The sequence below is a fragment of the Coffea arabica genome, chromosome 6c (genome assembly GCF_036785885.1).
Source record: "Coffea arabica cultivar ET-39 chromosome 6c, Coffea Arabica ET-39 HiFi, whole genome shotgun sequence".
Lineage (NCBI taxonomy): Eukaryota > Viridiplantae > Streptophyta > Magnoliopsida > Gentianales > Rubiaceae > Coffea > Coffea arabica.
In genome coordinates this window covers 58,220,282-58,237,527 of record NC_092320.1, presented here as the reverse complement: position 1 = coordinate 58,237,527, position 17,246 = coordinate 58,220,282, and the positions used below count along the sequence as shown (strand labels likewise).

Here is a 17,246-nt window from a genome sequence, read left to right as displayed (position 1 = left end):
TTTTCATTACACAAACACAGGATTGAATTCTTTACAAAAATTAATTTAGATTTCACACGTCATTAATTTTGGTGGAGATTAATTAATTTCATAAGTGTTCTTATCGTTAATTCATAAGTCAGCTATTGTCATTTTCAGAATTTTTTTTCGTTCATTGGATAGTATATATATATATATATATATATATATATATATATATAGAGAGAGAGAGAGAGAATGCAAAACCAACATTATTAATAAGTTAGACGGAAATTATACAACACAATTTATTTGACCAAGTCCAGGGGTAATTCCAAAAAGAGTCAGTTAGATTGGTAGATTTAGTGCAGTTTGCTAAAGTATGTGCAACCTTATTTGCTTCTCTAGGAATCCATTGAACATCAACCTGAATTTGTTCTAATAAAACCAATCGCACATCTTCAATGTTACCTATTGTTACGAGCTGATATTCACTTGAGATAAGCATATTTTTAGTGAGTAATTTAGAATCGAAACTTTATGGAGTCAGTTAAGATGTTTCATCTTTTATTCCCAATATAGAAAATTTTTCCAATCGCATTTTATTTGTTTGGTATTCATGCTTCTTTTAGCCTATTCTTGTTTGTTGTAAATTTTGCAAAAGTTGATCATAGAATGTAATTATAGAGAAAAAATTCAGAATCAATTAATTTAAGTCCTAGGTATATTCTAGATTTTGACCTTTTTTGGATTTTTAAAAATTCTAAAATCTAGATGTAAAAGAAAATGAGAACGGCCCCTATAACCAAGATAATACAATCTTTTAATTACAGAATAATTATACCTATTTATGGCTTTGATTAATTTTAATTTTGTATTTATTTACCATGTAGTCGTATTTATTATTCCTTTATATTTTCACAACTTCCAGTTTAAAAAAAATTACACCTGGGAACCTTTAATAGTGGTGGATTTAAAGTGGGGGCCCATGCCCCACCAAAAACTCCTACAAACTCACTCTTTGAAAAAATTATGAATTTTTATAATGTGTTCCACTAGTTTTAAAATTACTTGTTGCCCTATTGTTGTCAAACAATGGAAAGCAAATAAAGTACATGGTCTTCGGTTTTCTATTTAACTAAACTAAAGGAAGCTAAGCCAGAGTCAATCGGAACTTTTAAAAAAATAGAAAGGAAAATAAAACGGTAAAATAGCAACTATTACTTTTATCCACCCTCCATCCTTTTTAGTGTCATGTTTTCACCTTTTGGATATTCCAAAGAAAGAGTCATCTTTTCGAAATCAACACAACTTCATAAGCTATTCCATTTTACCATTTGAGAAAATTACTTTTCTTTTTTTTTTTGCGTGCCACTAGACTCAAAGAATTTAAATGTTAGGGCCCAATTTAAGGTTCGTCCAAAATCACCACATTCAAATTTAATAATTACATTTTTTTCTTAAAAAGTTGGATTTCCAAAAACAAAAAATTTCAAATTATGGCACATAGGGAGTGCAAGATTTTCATGGCCAATTTTTATATTTCAATTACTGTTTATTTTTTTGTTTGTCATCGAGAATATTGGTTGTCCTTATGACTTTCTTTTTTTTTTTCATCAGACTTGTATTTTAGCATCCAATTCTTTAGCAGATTTTTTTGGTGTTTATCAGAGTCCAATAATCACATGTACTCATAACAATTTGAAATCCCAGAATGGCCCTCATACTTCGACAGAGGTAGTCCATTTATATTTAAATGAATACAAGACAGATGGTAACAGAAACACATGAATACTGATTAAATAATCACTGAGCAGTGATGTTTCAATGATAACACAGACATGACCGTACGTTATTGGCAAGTGACTGACACAGGAACAACAACTATTGGCGGCACATATGCAATTCTAGTGAATTGTTGGCCTTTATTTCATTACAAAGTACGGTGCAAATTGTAGCAAATAGTAGGCTTTCAACAATTGTAGACACAGTAGCAAGCATAATGACGTTGATGACCCTGGCCAGTCCAAATACATTCTCCGGAGTAAACATGTTCTTTAGATTTGCAATAACTGTAGCACCGGTTAGGGTAACATGTCCCTGAATAGTGCTCGGCAGGCCTCTTGCAAAATTTAGCTTCAGCCATTGGCATCTCTGCATGAAACAAAGCAAAAGAGAAAGCAAAATATGTAGAGTTAGTCCAAATATATGATGGATCGAGCTCGTCCATATAGGGGATAAGTGTTTGTTAATATTCTAGGGTATGGTTTCTCTATGTCATTTTTTGTGTCAATCTCTATCTTATTTTCTACTTTTATGCCACATGTATTGTTACTTGCAACACTACGCATGTATACTTGCAGTCTATTCACATGTGACGAGAAATTAAAAAATGCGGGAGAAAATTCAAGAGTAGAATACAGGGCTAAACTTTGAGCAAAAACATTTATTGAAAAGCATATGGCGCATATGTAATACAAATTAATTGGTAAAATTTTGATTGTGAGTGTACATATGCATGATACATACGTATAACTATTCTAATTCATTGCTAGTGACAGCCATTTCTATTTGAGAGGTAGAGACAAATAATTAAAACTTTGGGAATGTACAAATATACGCCATTCTGTGCATGTGTTCACCATTTAAGACTAGAAGTGTAAACTCTCTCACTAAAGATTAGCTACAACTTACTATTGGGTACGAGGAGGAGGAAGCAGATGAGCAGGGCAAAGAAGGTTGCGCAGCTAAATTGAGATTTTGCCATCTCCGATATCTTATGTTAGCTATGCTTGTGACAAAACAAGTGAATGATGATAGCTATTTATAGCAAGAGATGGTGCAATTTTCCAAAACCTAATCGGTAGTTGTGTTGAAACTTCTTATCGCTGAATTGTTAAGAGAAAGCGACAAGTCTCAAAGAATTAAGACAAAGTCTAAGTCAGAATTAGCTTACAGAAGGAGTTTAAAAAAAGCATCAACAACATTACAAGATTTGAAATTTTTAAGTCCAGCAATTTCTAACTTCTTTTAGTAGAAAAGGTAACGAGCATTAGCGTAATGTCACGAAGCTAAAGTCTTTAATATATATATACACACACACACACATGGTCCAAATTTTATGCTGAGGATTGATACTGATACTTTAGCCCTATATCGCTCAAGTTTTCAATGCACGTTCTTGTGCTTTATTTTCTGCCAACCAAAGATTAGCTAGTAAAGGACGATGGAGTTCAATTTTTTGGATTTTTTTTTGAGTTCATCGAGTAATTGTTTACATCTCATAGCATTATTTTCTCATACCTATGATCTATTTCAGTTTCCTGGACTATTTACATCATCAGAAGCAAGACATATTTAATTCACTACAGACTGCTTTTCGACTCAGACAGTTGTTGCCAAAAGGAGGAAGCCAAGGAGGATGGCAAAGAAAGTTGTGTAGCTAAATTGAGATTTTACCACGTCCAATATTTGTATTTCACAAACTTGTGGAATTAAGAAAAAAAAGCCAACGATAACCATTTATAGCAGAAGATATATAGCGAGCTGTTCAAATAATTTGAACCATTCTTGTCGTGGAAGATCAAAGAAGGGTAAATATACGAATAGAATAAGATGCTAGATAAGAAGTTTAGTAAGCATCACTTATCCACGGACACAATTAGTAACATTACCACCAGTACAAAATTTGAATAGATCAAAAGCCAGCATATTTTCCTACTGTTTTAATAAGATATATTGATTTAGGATTATTATATGTTAATATGTGAAATCTTGTTGCAAGTGGGCTATACAGTGGCATAGTTACCTCAAATTGTAGTGAGGATGTTGATAAATCATTTTCTTCTTCGATTCATGCATGAAGGAAACCAAGTTATCTCACCTAAAATATGTTATGTCTTGTAGAATGTCAGTTGAGTACAGAAACAAACAATCGTTTGTGTAAAGTAAATAAAAAATAGTTTGGATAATGGATACCCATTGGCAATTGATAAAAGCGGGCTCAGGTGCTAGTTTATTGGAAAAGTATAGTTAATTTGGAAAAGCATCACAATTTTTTTCTTTTTTTATCTGCAAAAATATTTAACATACTCCTATTCTTACTCTATTGTGAGGAGTTTAAAGAGGTTTGTGTGGGAGTTAGGAGCGTGAAGAACCAAACTAGACAAGCACACTGTTGTACTTTCTGAATTTTTTGAAAACAAGAAGTACTCTACTTCTTGTGTGATACACTAAACAGGGTTTGAGCTCCTAACCTAGTGCATAGGAGACTTTTAAAGGGTCTTTTCCTGACAATCAGAAAGTATCCCAATTCAGAGGTATAATAAATATGATGTATGCATTTACTTAATAACTCAGGTATGATTTGAATGCTTTAACGAGTGCCGAATGAAAATTTCAATAATCAATTGCTCTGTTTGATGACAAAATTATGAAATATTAAGGCTGTAACATGAGAGAGTTTTCGAACCTACACCCAAACTTGAAAATAAAGTGGCTGACTCTTAATTCTCATAAATTTATCGAACCGAAGGACAACATTGGGCTGAACCAATTTTGGAGCCTTGAGTCTATATAGAGACATTAAATCCCAATTTGTCACTCAAAGACACTTGAGCAGCTATATGACCTTTAACGGATGAAAGTACTTAAAGTTCTACTAATAACCAACAGCAACCATCTCTTCGACATGCCAAGACACATACTTACAAACTTTCTACTTGAATATTCAAAGAAATGACAAGATTTATTTGTTCAGTCAAAAGACTCTTTGGGATTTCGCTAAAAACATTGACATTTGGCCACTCAAGCAACAAGTACTACTCAAGAATATCCGTACAACATATGAATAAGTCAGCTATTGTTGCTTTCTCATTACACAAACACGGGATTGAATTCTTTACAAAAATTAATTTAGATTCCACGTCATTAATTTTGGTGGAGATTAATTAATTTCTTAAGTGTTCTTTTCATTAATTCATAAGTCAGCTATTGTCATTTCAGGACTTTTTTTTTTTCCTTCATTGGATAGAATATGATATCAGCTTAGGTTGAAATAAGGAATTCAGCCTGGCCATAACAATTTCAATAATTTCATAAAGACCCATATCTACACGGAATATAAATGTGGGGAAGATTGCGTGTGTGTGTCTATATATATATATATATAGAAAATGCAAAACCAACGTTATTAAGAAGTTAGCCGGAAATCATACAGCACAATTTATTTGACAAAGTCAGGGGAGAATTCCAAAAAGATTCAGTTAGATTGGTAGATTTAGCGTAGTTTGCTAAAGTATGTGTAATCTTACAAAATTTCTACTTGAGTATTCAAAGAAATGACAAGATTTATTTGTCCGTGAAATTAACTGGAGAAACAATCAAGTCTGGCATTAATTGATGGCGTCTCTTTCATTTGTTGGTGACTTGGTCATTGTCATTGGCAGCTTGTCCTTCCCAAGTTGGGCCATTCAACGTAGATCAGCTTTGCAGAGGTAGGTACGGCTTTGTAGTGGGATTTAATTTCTTTTCTTGTTCAGTCAAAAGACTCATTGGGATTTTGTTAATAACATTGAGTTGAGGGATCCGTTGTGGCCACTGAAGCAACAAGTACTACTCCAGAATATCCGTACAACATATGAAAGTCAGCAATTGTTGTTTTCTCGTTACACAGACACAGGATTAAATTCTTTACAAAAATTAGTTTAGATTTCACATCTTTAATTTTGGCGGAGATTAATTAATTTCATAAGCGTTATTTTCATTAATTCATAAGTCTCCTATTGTCATTTTCAGGATTTTTCTTTCCTTCATTGGATAGGATATGATATCAGCTTAGGTTCAAATTAGGAATTCAGCCTGGCCATAACAATTTCAATAATTTCATAAAGTCCCACGTATATATATAATGAAAACAATGGATATTACTGCTCAATCTTACCCACATATATATTACGTCAAGACATGGGACTTTATGAAATTATTGAAATTTTTATGGCCAGGCTGAATTCATATATATATATATATATACATGTACATGTATATGTATTTGTATATAGAAAACGTGAAACCAATGAGTTTGTTTGAATAGGAGGTTCTTTGATATATTTTTTTAAAATAATTACTGTAACACTTTTTCTGATATAATATATGTTAGATAAAAAGGTGGGTTGGAAATTGTGTTCATGATGTAAGTAGAAAAAAATTTGAAATTTTTTTTGCAAATATTCCTATCCAAACAAGTTATTAATAAGTTAGCTGGGAATCATACAACACAATTTAATTTATTTGACAAAGCCGGGAGGAATTCCAAAGAGATTCAGTTAGATTGGTAGATTTAGCGTAGTTTGCAACCTTATTTGCTTATGTAGGTATCCATTGAACATCAATATGAATTTTTTCTAACAAAACCAATCGGACACCTTCAAAGCTACCTATTGTTATGAGCTGAAATTCACTTGTGATTAGCATATTTTTAGTGAGTAATTTTAGAATCAAAACTTTATGGGGTCATTTAAGATGTTTCATCTTTTATTCCCAATATAGAAATTTTTCCTGACCGCTTTTACTGTTTTAGCATTCATGCTTCTTTTAGCCTATGCTTGTTTGCATTAAATTTTGCAAAAGTTAATCATTGAATGTCATTATAGAGAAAAAAAATCAGAATCAATTAAAGTTAACTCATAGGTATATTCACGATTTTGACCTTTTTAAAAAAAAAATCTAAAATCTAGATGTAAAAGAAAATGAGAACAGCCCCTATAACAAAGTTAATATAACCTTCTAATTATAGAATAATTATACCTATTTATGGCTTTGATTAATTTTAATTTGTATAGCATGTGGCCATAATTATTATTCCTTTACATTTTCACAATTTCCAATTTAAAAAAATTTTACGCTTGGGAGACTTTAATAGTTGTGTGGTGGATTTAAAGTGGGGGCCCATGCCCCCCACCCCCCCCCCCCCCCCAAAAAGTCCTACAAACTCACTCTTTGAAAAATTATGAATTTTTATAATGTGTTCCACTAGTTTTAAAATTACTTGTTGCCCTATTGATATCAAACAATGGAAAACAAATAAAGTACATGGTCTTCGGTTTTCTATTTAACTAAACAAAAGGAAGCTTTTTGAAAAATATACAATAAAAAGGTAAATAAAATAGTAGTAAACTAGTAAAATAACTGAGCAACTATTACTTTTATCCTCCCTCCATCCTTTTCTAGTGTCATGTTTTCACCTTTTGGATAATCCAAACAAAGAATCATCTTTTCAAAATCAACACAACTTCTCAAGCTTCCATTTTACCATTTGAAAAAAAAAATACTTTTTGCGTGCCACTAGACTCATAGAATTTAAATGTGAGGACCATGTTTAAGGTTCATCCAAAATCATCACATTCAAACTTAATAATTACATTTTTTTTCTTAAAAAGTTTGAATTCCAAAAAACAAAAAATCTCAAATTATGGCACATAGGGAGTGCAAGATTTTCATGGCCAATTTTTATATTTCAATTACTGTTTATTTTTTGTTTGTCATCAAGAATATTGGTTGTCCTTATGACTTTCTTTTTTTTTCATCAGACTTGTTTTTTAGCATCCAATTCTTTAGCAGATTGCCAGTTACATCATTTTCCATGTACTATCGGCGGATGCAAAAGCTCACCATTATGTCACCTGCAAAATCTGTGCCTCGAGGATTAATAGTTAAAAAAAAATTGTGCCTTGACAAGAATAATGCATAAATGAAAGTTCATTGTCTACAAGAAAAAGTTTTGTATGATTAATTTTCTTCTTCTTCTTCTTTTCCATTTTTCATTTTGGTACATCAACTTAGAATGTAGAAGCCACAAGGCAGAAAGGATGGCAACAATGGAATGCTGATAATCGAGGTATTGTATGCATGATATATATACACTTTGCATATATATATATATATATAAACGATGGTGTTTTGGAGAGGGTTCAGTAGATTTCTGGGTTGACAGATGGTTACAAGATGATCCTTTGTGTCAACTTTATTGTCGGCAGGACTCTCCTCAATTCCTTGTGGCAGAATTCTTTATTGGGGACAAATGGAATGAGGCAAAACTTAGGCTTTGATTATTGCAACCTATAGTGTTGCAAGTTTTACAGGTACAGTTTGATCCGTCTAAGAAGGACTCCATGGTATGGTCTCCTTCTGCTAATGGGCTTTTTTCCGTTTCCACTGCTTGGGAGACTGTCAGGAAAAGGAAAAATATCTCTCTGGTCTCCGGGTTGATTTGGAACGCCATTGTCCCTATTAAATTGTCTTTCTTTGTGTGGAGGTTGCTTCATAATCTTTTGCCTTTAGAGGAGAATTTACAGCAAAAGCGATTCAAGTCAGTAGAGGGAAGATAGAAGAAGGGGAAAAAGAGGGAGAAATAAGGAAGAACTCAGAGGAAGAAGAGAGAAAAGACAATGAGGGAGTCTGAGATATTATTGAGAGAAGAATTTTGTAACAATCAATCTGATGATTCCTCCGATTGCAGATGTAATTCTTATACAAATCCTAGCTTCTAACTCAAGTAACAGATTACTAGCAGTTAACTAACTTTCCCGCCCAATTTCTTCATTCTGTTCGGACCATGCTTGGCCACGTGATTCCTCCATGTGCCCCCCATTTCTCTTGCTACCTTCCCTGCTGACTCTTTCTGGTAGTTTGTTTAATAGCTCCATTGAATCCAGGCCATAACAATGCCTCCCCCTTAAACACAATCCTAGTCTCTAGGATTGATTAATTTGGAAAGTAGGAAATTGAGCATGAATGAATGACCAATCTTCCCAGGTTGCCTCCTCGGGTTCCATGTTTTCCCACTACACCAGCACCTGTTCGACCTCTTGTCCCTTCCTAAAAATTGTCCTCTAGTCCAGAACTGCTGAGGGAACAAGACCAAACTCACCATCATCATTCAGGGTAGGCAAGGTAGTGTTGATTTGAGCCCCCTTAGGTGACTTTTTGAGCAGGGAGACATGGAAAACAGGATGTATGGCTGATCCTGCTGGTAACTTCAACCTATAAGCTACAGTCCCCATCTTTTGCTCTACCTGATAAGGCCCATAGTACTTAGCTTGCTAGTTTTATATTCCTTCTTACAGCCACAGAAGTTTGTCTGTAAGGCTGAAGCTTCAAGTAAGCCCATTCTCCTACTTCAAATTCCCTGTCACTCCTCCCTTTATCTACCATTTGTTTCATCCTATTCTGAGCCTTCAACAGGTTCTCCTTGAGCAAGGAGTTCCAGCCCACTCGTTCTTGTGCCCAATCCTCCACAGCAGCTATTAATGTGCTATCAGGCCTCAGGTTCATCTGAATAGGCTTGTAACCATACAAGGCCTGAAAGGGAGACATTTGCAAACTATTATGATGGTTAGTGTTGTACCACCACTCTGCTGCAGGGAGCCATTTCCTCCATTTCCCTGGTTGATACATATATATACTTCTCAGGTAGTTTTCCACACACCTATTCACCCTTTCAATTTGCCCATCAGACTAAGGGTGATATGCAGATGAAAGATTTAGTTCTCTGCCTAGCATTTTGAAGAGTTCTTGCCAGAACAAACTAGTAAAGGCCTTATCTCAATCAGAGACAATGACTTTGTTTGGATAAGAATTTATTTGGATGATTTATTTGATCCAGTTACTGTAGCACTTTTTGTGATGTGATGTATGTGAGATAAAAAGGTGATTGGGAATTGTGTGTATGATACAAGCAAAACAAAATCTGAAATTTTTATTCCAAATTCTTGTTGTCCAAACAAACTCAATGTGTGTTGGTAGGCCATGCAACCTAAAAATTTGATCAAAGAATGCCTTTGCTACACTTTTAGCAGTGTAGTGAGAGGTCATTGGAATAAAATGGGCATACTTAGTAAATCTGTCCACCACCACATAGATCACATTACAGCCAAAGGACTTGGGTAACCCCTCAATGAAATCCATAGAAATTTGTTGCCACGCTTGGTCAGGTATGGCCAGTGGCTGCAGCAAACTTGGATAGGGGCAATTTTCATTTTTACTCCTCTTGCAGACCTTACAGCTCTATACATATTGCTCTATTTCCTTCTTCATTCCAGGCCAGTATAGATAACTCCTAATCCTCTGATAAGTACCATGATTCCCAGAGTGTCCCCTAAGACAACAATCTTGAAAACAGAAGATCAGCCTTTGCCTTAATCTAGAATTGACTCCTACCCACACCCTTCCCTTGAATCTTAGAATCCCTTGGTTATAAGAGTAATTTGGTAATGCATCAGCTCCCATAGCCAACTTCAGCAGAACTTCCGTGGCCATCTCATCACCATTGTAGCTCTCAGCTACCATTGTCAACCACTGAGGCTTGATGGTAGTGATAGTATGCACAGACGTTTTTGCTGTATTCTCCAATTCACCCCTTCTTGATAAGGCATCAGCAACCACATTATCCTTCCCCCTTTTGTATTGAATCTCATAGTCCATCCCTATAAGTTTAACCAGCCATTTTTGTTGAAGAGAAGTGTTAATTTTTTGATCCAACAAGTATTTGAGGCTTTCATGATCAGTCTTTATAATGAAATAGTGTCCCATCAAGTAATGTTTCCATTTGTGAAATGCAGTGATGAGTGATAGAAGTTCCTTCTCATAGGTAGATCTGGCCTAATTATTCTGTCCCAGTACTTGACTGTAGTAGGCTATTGGCCTCTCTTGTTGCATTAGAACAGCACCAATGGCTATCTGACTGGCATCAGTTTCCAACAGGAATGGCTTTGAGAAGTCAGGTAATGCCAACACTAGTGCTGCACTTATTGCCAGCTTCAATTGTTGAAATGTAGATTCTGCAGCAGTACTCCATGCAAATTGATCCTTTTTAGCAATTCAGTAAGAGGCTTAGCAATCTCCCCATACCCCTTAACAAACCTCCTATAGTAACCTGTCAAGCCCAAGAATCCTCTAAGAGCCTTTACACAGGTGGGAGTTGGCCAGTACAGCATTGCTTCCATCTTGGATGGATCAGTTTTTAGCCCTTCACTAGTAATTATATGTCCCAGATATTCTACTTGGTTTTGACCAAAAGAGCATTTTGACATCTTTGCATATAGGGAGTGTTTTCTCAGGGTGTTCAAAACTATGGATGAGTGGTAAAGATGAGTCTTGTAGTCTAGACTATAGATTAAAATGTCATAAAAAAACACGAGAACAAATTTTCTGATATAAGGCTCAAAGACTGAGTTCATGAGGGCTTGAAAGGTAGCTGGGGCGTTTGTTAGACCAAATGGCATTACTAGGTACTCATATAGACCAGAATGAGTTCTAAAAGCAGTTTTATGGATGTCATCAGGTTTCATTCTGATTTGGTGATAGCCTGATCTTAGATCAATTTTAGAAAAGATTCTGGCTCCATGTATCTCATCCGATAAATCATCTATAATAGGGATTGGAAATTTATCTTTAACAGTGAGGTTGTTCAATTGCCTATAGTCAATACAAAGCCTCCAGCTCCCATCTTTCTTTTTCACTAAAAGAGCAGGTGATGCAAAGGGGCTATGGCTAACTTGTATAAGCCAGAGTTCAACATATCTTTCACTTGCCTGTCAATCTCATTTTTTTGTATATGGGGGTACCTGTAGGGAGGAATTTTGAAAGGTTGGGGATCCGATTTAAGAGGGATTTGGTGATCATGGCATCTGTTTAGGGGGAGGGTGTTTGGGTTTGCAATGACATCATCATACTTGGCCAACAGCTCAGTAAGAGAATCTGGTTCAGAAATTACCTGTGAGTTGTGAATCTTCACCATACAGGATTGCTGCAATGCCTTCCTGATCTTATGTCTGACATACTTGTGAGCTAAGGGACCTTGCTGCATCCTTACGTTTGAATTGTTGGAGTCTCCTTTTAGCACCACTTGCTCCCCTCCTTTTTCAAAAGACAGGTTCAACTTCTTGAAATCAAAAGTAATGGGACTATAGGACTTCATCCAATCGACTCCAAGGATCAGATCATAAGGCTCTAGGTCCAATACAAATACATCATATGCAAATCTATGGCCCTGCATGTTCCACTGCATCCCTGGAATCCACTAGTCACATGTCAACTCCTTGCCATTAGCTATCTTGACCTTGAAGGGCCTGTGGTTCTATACAGTTTCTGGGTATTGCTGAGCCACAGTCCTCTTGATAAAACAATTAATACTTCCCCCATCGAACAGGATTGTCAAGTGATGGTTCTTATACTCCCCTTGCATTTTGATGATGCTTGAGGATAATTCCCCTGACATTGCATGCAAGGTTAGCATCACATCATGCTCTTGCCGGTTCCCCATGTATTCAATAACTTCCTCCTCTTTTGCTGTGTGATTTTCCTCGCCTTTTTCCTCCTCTCCTACTATCATCATGTGGATCCCCTTGCTTTTACAATTGTGTCCTAGACTAAATCTTTCCCTACACCTGAAACATAGGTTGTGATCCTTCCTGTACTGGAATTCAGTGGGAGAGATTTTCTTGAAAACTTGCTGTGAATTGGACTTCCTGCTGAGATCTATTGGTGATATTCCAGCTTGTCTTACTCCCGAATCCTGAGCTCCATTCCCCTTCCTGTTAAGACCAAATGAGGTTGAGTGCAAGGTATTCTTGAGTATAGGCCTACTGGACTTGTGGACCAGCTCCAAGTGGTGTTCCTGCCATCTGGCCATCTCAAAGGCAGATTGTAGACTGTCTGGCCTGTGCATCTTCAAGGCAGATTTAATTTCCCCCTTTAACCCACTTAGGAAACTAGCAATGTAGTAGGATTCAATCACTTCTGGCATCTGGATCATTACAATAGACCTCAATTCCTCAAACTTCTCCTGATAAGCCAAAACAGAGGAGGTTTGATTTAGTTTGCTGAACTCTTCCACTGCATCAGCCTCTCCCATAGTGCTGAATCTCCCACACACTTCTGATCCAAAATCCTTCCATTGGACTATTCCTCTATCTTTTTTGAAATTCTGATACCAGAGATCTGCCTTTCCTTCTAAGTGCAGTTCCACAAGGTCTATCTGCTGATCCTTAGAAGTGCGAAATAATTGGAAGAATTTTTCACACTTCCTGACCTACTCCCTGGAATTGTGGCCATCAAATCTGGGGAAATCTAACCTAGGAACCCCCATGGCCTAGTGTTGTCCCTCTCCTCTAGAGGAACTACCAAATTCACCATGTCTAGTATTCGGAATTCCAGTATTTCGATTGTTAGGAGTCCTTTCTGCAGAGCCATTAGGATTTCCCAAAATTCCCTTGTCACCTTGCAAACTTCTCAAGATCGAGCTGATCTGATTACTCACAAAATTTTTCAGCTCTGTGCTATTGGCTTCCAGTAAGGACCGCATCTCACTTTGATTAACTTCCAGTTTTTCCTCCATGGCTTGCTTGTCTGCTACCATGGAGTCGAGGACCGCTTGAATTTTGGCATCTTGTTTACTGGGCTGCTCCTTAAAGCTTTTCATGCGAGTTCTTTCTACCATGCTGGACTGTGGAGTGAACTTGCAATCCAAGGACCGCAAGATCTGATACCACTGTTGAAGATTGAATCGAGAAACTGAACTATATTAGTAGAGGGAAGATAGAAGAAGGGGAAAAGGGGGAGAAATGAGGAGAACTCAGAGGAAGAAGAGAGAAAAGACAATGAGAGAGTCTGAGATATTATTGAGAGAAGAATTTTGTAACAATCAATCTGATGATTCCTCCTATTGCAGATGTAATTCTTATACAAATCCTAGCTTCTAACTCAAGTAACAGATTACTAGTAGTTAACAAACTTTCTCGCCCAATTTCTTCATTCTGTTAGGACCATGCTTGGCCACGTGATTCCTCCATGTGCCCCCCATTTCTCTTGCTACCTTCCCTGCTGACTCTTTCTGGTAGTTTGTTTAATAGCTCTATTGAATCCAGGCCATAACATGTATGCTGTCAATCAAGTACTAAATCAGCACTTCATGTCTTCCTTGATGGCCCTGTAGCCATTGCTATTTGGGACCATTTTTTCAACATTTTTGGTCCGAAAAAACTAAAATTCTCTTGTGTTCCGGCTTTGCTGCTTCACTGGTTTCTTTCGTTGCCCAAGCTTAACAGGAATCACATACGAGTTGCTCTTCCGATTATAATTCTTTCGTTTATTTGGAAAGGACGCAATGCAGCGAGGTTTTAAGGGGTAAATCACTTAGCTGCTCAAGTCATCTGGAGATAGAGATTTTCTTAAATCGACTTGGTACAGCAGAGGTATTCAAAAATTCTTCTTTCCAAGGAGATACAGACATTATATGGACATCTTTAGCTCATTCATCTACAATTTTGCATCAGCATGTTGCCGTATCTTGGGGTAGACCATCTCCGGGTTCTCTAAAGCTTAATACAGATGCAAGTGTTGTGCAAAATGTGGCCGTTGCGGGTGGGCTGGTTAGGAATCATCAAGGGGAGGTAACTTTTACTTTTTACAAGGAATTTGGTGGCGTGAACGTCTTGACGGCAGAGAGTCTTTCCCTTTTATTTGGTTTGATTTTGTGTGTACAAAAGGCATGTTTGGTTTTGCTGTGGAAGTCGATTCGGCGGTGTTGGTGAAGTTGATTCTATCGAATTCTCGGGCCAAATGGCCACTACGCAATACACTGCATCATATCAGGAAAATAATATCTCAAGCTTCAGTTGGGATTTCGCATGTCTTTGGAAAGGCGAATAGTGCTTGAAATTGGGGTCACACAGAAAAAATGCAATCAAGAATAAAAGGAAGCAAGTTTTCACAACTATGACATATTTTCATATTTCGGCTATATCTTGAGTTACAATAATCAAATTGAGGAGATTGTTATACCATTTGAAGCTAAGATATAGATCCACATTTGGTATGAAGACATCGAAATCCAGTTCAGTCATTTTCATTGTCAAAATGTCGAAATACAGAAGTTCATTTTCATGGTCAAAAGCTGAAACAAAGCCCTGACTAGTTGAGGGTATTTTGGTTATTTCTCAATCCACAGAGCTCCAAATTGGATGATTCTTGATGCATTGGAAAGCTAACTCAAAGATCTATAACGTTCATGGAGCTAGTTCAGCCTCTAACATCGAGAAAATATCAGTTGAAATTGGATAAAAAATAGAGCAAGTAAATCCAAGTTCAAATCTGTACTAGATCCGACCTCAGATAAACTTCTGCAATCAGAGGCTACATCCGAGGGGAGGATCCGAGCTCGGATCTCTATGTTACAGGCCTCGGATCCTAATGTTCAGTGAAGATGAAAACGAAGAAAAATGAGATCCGAGGGGTATTTTGAGCGATCTGGGCCTCGGATCACCAATTTCGGCCCTGCAACTTGTGCTCTATTCACACAAGCTTTTTGACCAATTTATCTGCAAGAAATCCGGCTGAAACTGAGCAAGCAAGTATAGAGAATTTAAGAAGCATCTTTTGATGATTCCAAAAGGCAATTTACATCAACTTTAACAACTCACTATGAGCTTGAATTCCTCTATAAATAGAAGCCTTGGAGAACATTTTCAGAATTTTGGAAGGCTAGAGAAACTCACCAAAAATGTAGCTTTTACTAGATTTTCCTTAGTTCATTAGTAAGAGTAGTATAGTATAGGTAGTGTAGTTTTTCCTTCTTGTATTTGTAACTAAATTTGGATGAAGATTGGGAGAGCAAAGATGGAGAGTTAGAGCTCATGTGACAAGGGTGACTTCTCTCTTATCACTTTCTCTTTTGTATTTGAGTTCATATTTATCTATAGTACAAGTTTGGATTTATGTTTTTATATGTGTTTCTAAAGTTTATGCCTAGAGTTATGGTTGAACTTGCTATATCTTGTTAGTGATGTTTATTTAGTTATGTGATGATATTATTTTGAGCAAGTTATTTATCACTTTTGCTTTTCTAATCATGATTAACCGGCCATTAATTGTGATTATCTAAAGGTGTTAAGTTTGCAATGAGAATTGGAATTTAACACTAGTTCAAGGAAGTGATAAATCTAGGGAGTACACTCACGAGAGTAGAGGTGCACCTATGTGGCTTTAGTGACTTATTTCATGTAATTTAATACAAGAAATGAGCTTGTAGTTAATTTCATAACCACGAGAGTAGGTATGATTTAGTTATAAGTATAGTGGATCACTACGAGAGTAGGTTTCATATACATTAGGAAATTATGCCATAACTAGCCAAGATAATAGCATTCACTTAACCAGTAATTTCATTTGCAAAAGTAGTAAGGAATTCCATACCTCTATGAGCTTTCTAGTGTTATTTTCATTACTTTTATATTGATAGTAGTCTAGATAATAAAGGAGTTCGAAAAATGCCGGTAATTGCAATCTTCCTTCTGTGATCGACCCTTAATACCCTATACTCGCTCAAGATTTATATACTTGCGATAAATCGCGTGTGGGGTATTTAGGAATTTATAAATATAAAACTTGATTGTGGATGAGTAAACTGTATATGTATACCCCACGCACGTCAACAAGAACTTCCATCTTCAGTTAAAGCCATTGTAGCTTTAGACTCAATGTCATTTTTCAATTTTAGGACACAATTTGTAAGGGAGTAAGTACTCCTTATTTAATATTCATCGTTTGCTTCTTGAGGTAAGGTTTGGTCCCTCTCTGGAATATTGTATTTTTCTCTTCCTTTTTTAATAAAATTGGGGATGGTTTTTGTGGAATATATATATATATATACACACACATGGTCCAAATTTTATGCTCAGGATTGATACTGATACTTTAGCCCTATATCCCTAAAGTTTTCAATGCACGTTCTTGTGCTTTATTTTCTGCCAACCAAGACCAGCTTGTAAAGGAAGATGGAGTACAATTTTTTAGATTTTTTTTTTCTGAGTTCATCAACTAATTGTTGACATCTCATAGCATTATTTTCTCATACCCATGATCTATTTCAGTTTCATTGACTATTTACATCATCAGAAGCAAGGCATATTTAATTCACTACAGACTGCGTTTCGGCTCAGACAGTTGTTGCCAAAAGGAGGAAGCCAAGGAGGCTAGCAAATAAAGTTGTGTAGCTAAGTTGAGATTTTACCACGTCCAATATTTGTATTTCATAAAATTCTGGAATTTCAAAAAAAGAAAAAAGCCAACGATAACCTGATACGTTGACATTTGAATCATTCTGCGGCATTTGTTTAATAATTCTTTCATCGGCTAACCTATTGCGTGCACTCTACGAATCTATTCCTAAGCAATTGAAGATAAAATATTGAGAAGCATATCTGTTGATTCTTTCTTTCTCCAAAAATAAAAGA

At 36.1% G+C, this 17,246-nt stretch overlaps 1 protein-coding gene across 1 annotated transcript; it reads left to right on the top strand.

Annotated features, from left to right (window-relative positions):
• The first annotated feature begins 5,358 nt into the window (after positions 1-5,358).
• LOC140008838 (uncharacterized) lies at positions 5,359-8,342 on the top strand. The gene is made up of 3 exons (XM_072053731.1): positions 5,359-5,453; positions 5,499-5,568; positions 8,097-8,342. The coding sequence occupies exons 1-3, from the start codon at positions 5,359-5,361 to the stop codon at positions 8,340-8,342; spliced, it is 411 nt and encodes a 136-aa protein (XP_071909832.1).
• Positions 8,343-17,246: the final 8,904 nt, after the last annotated feature.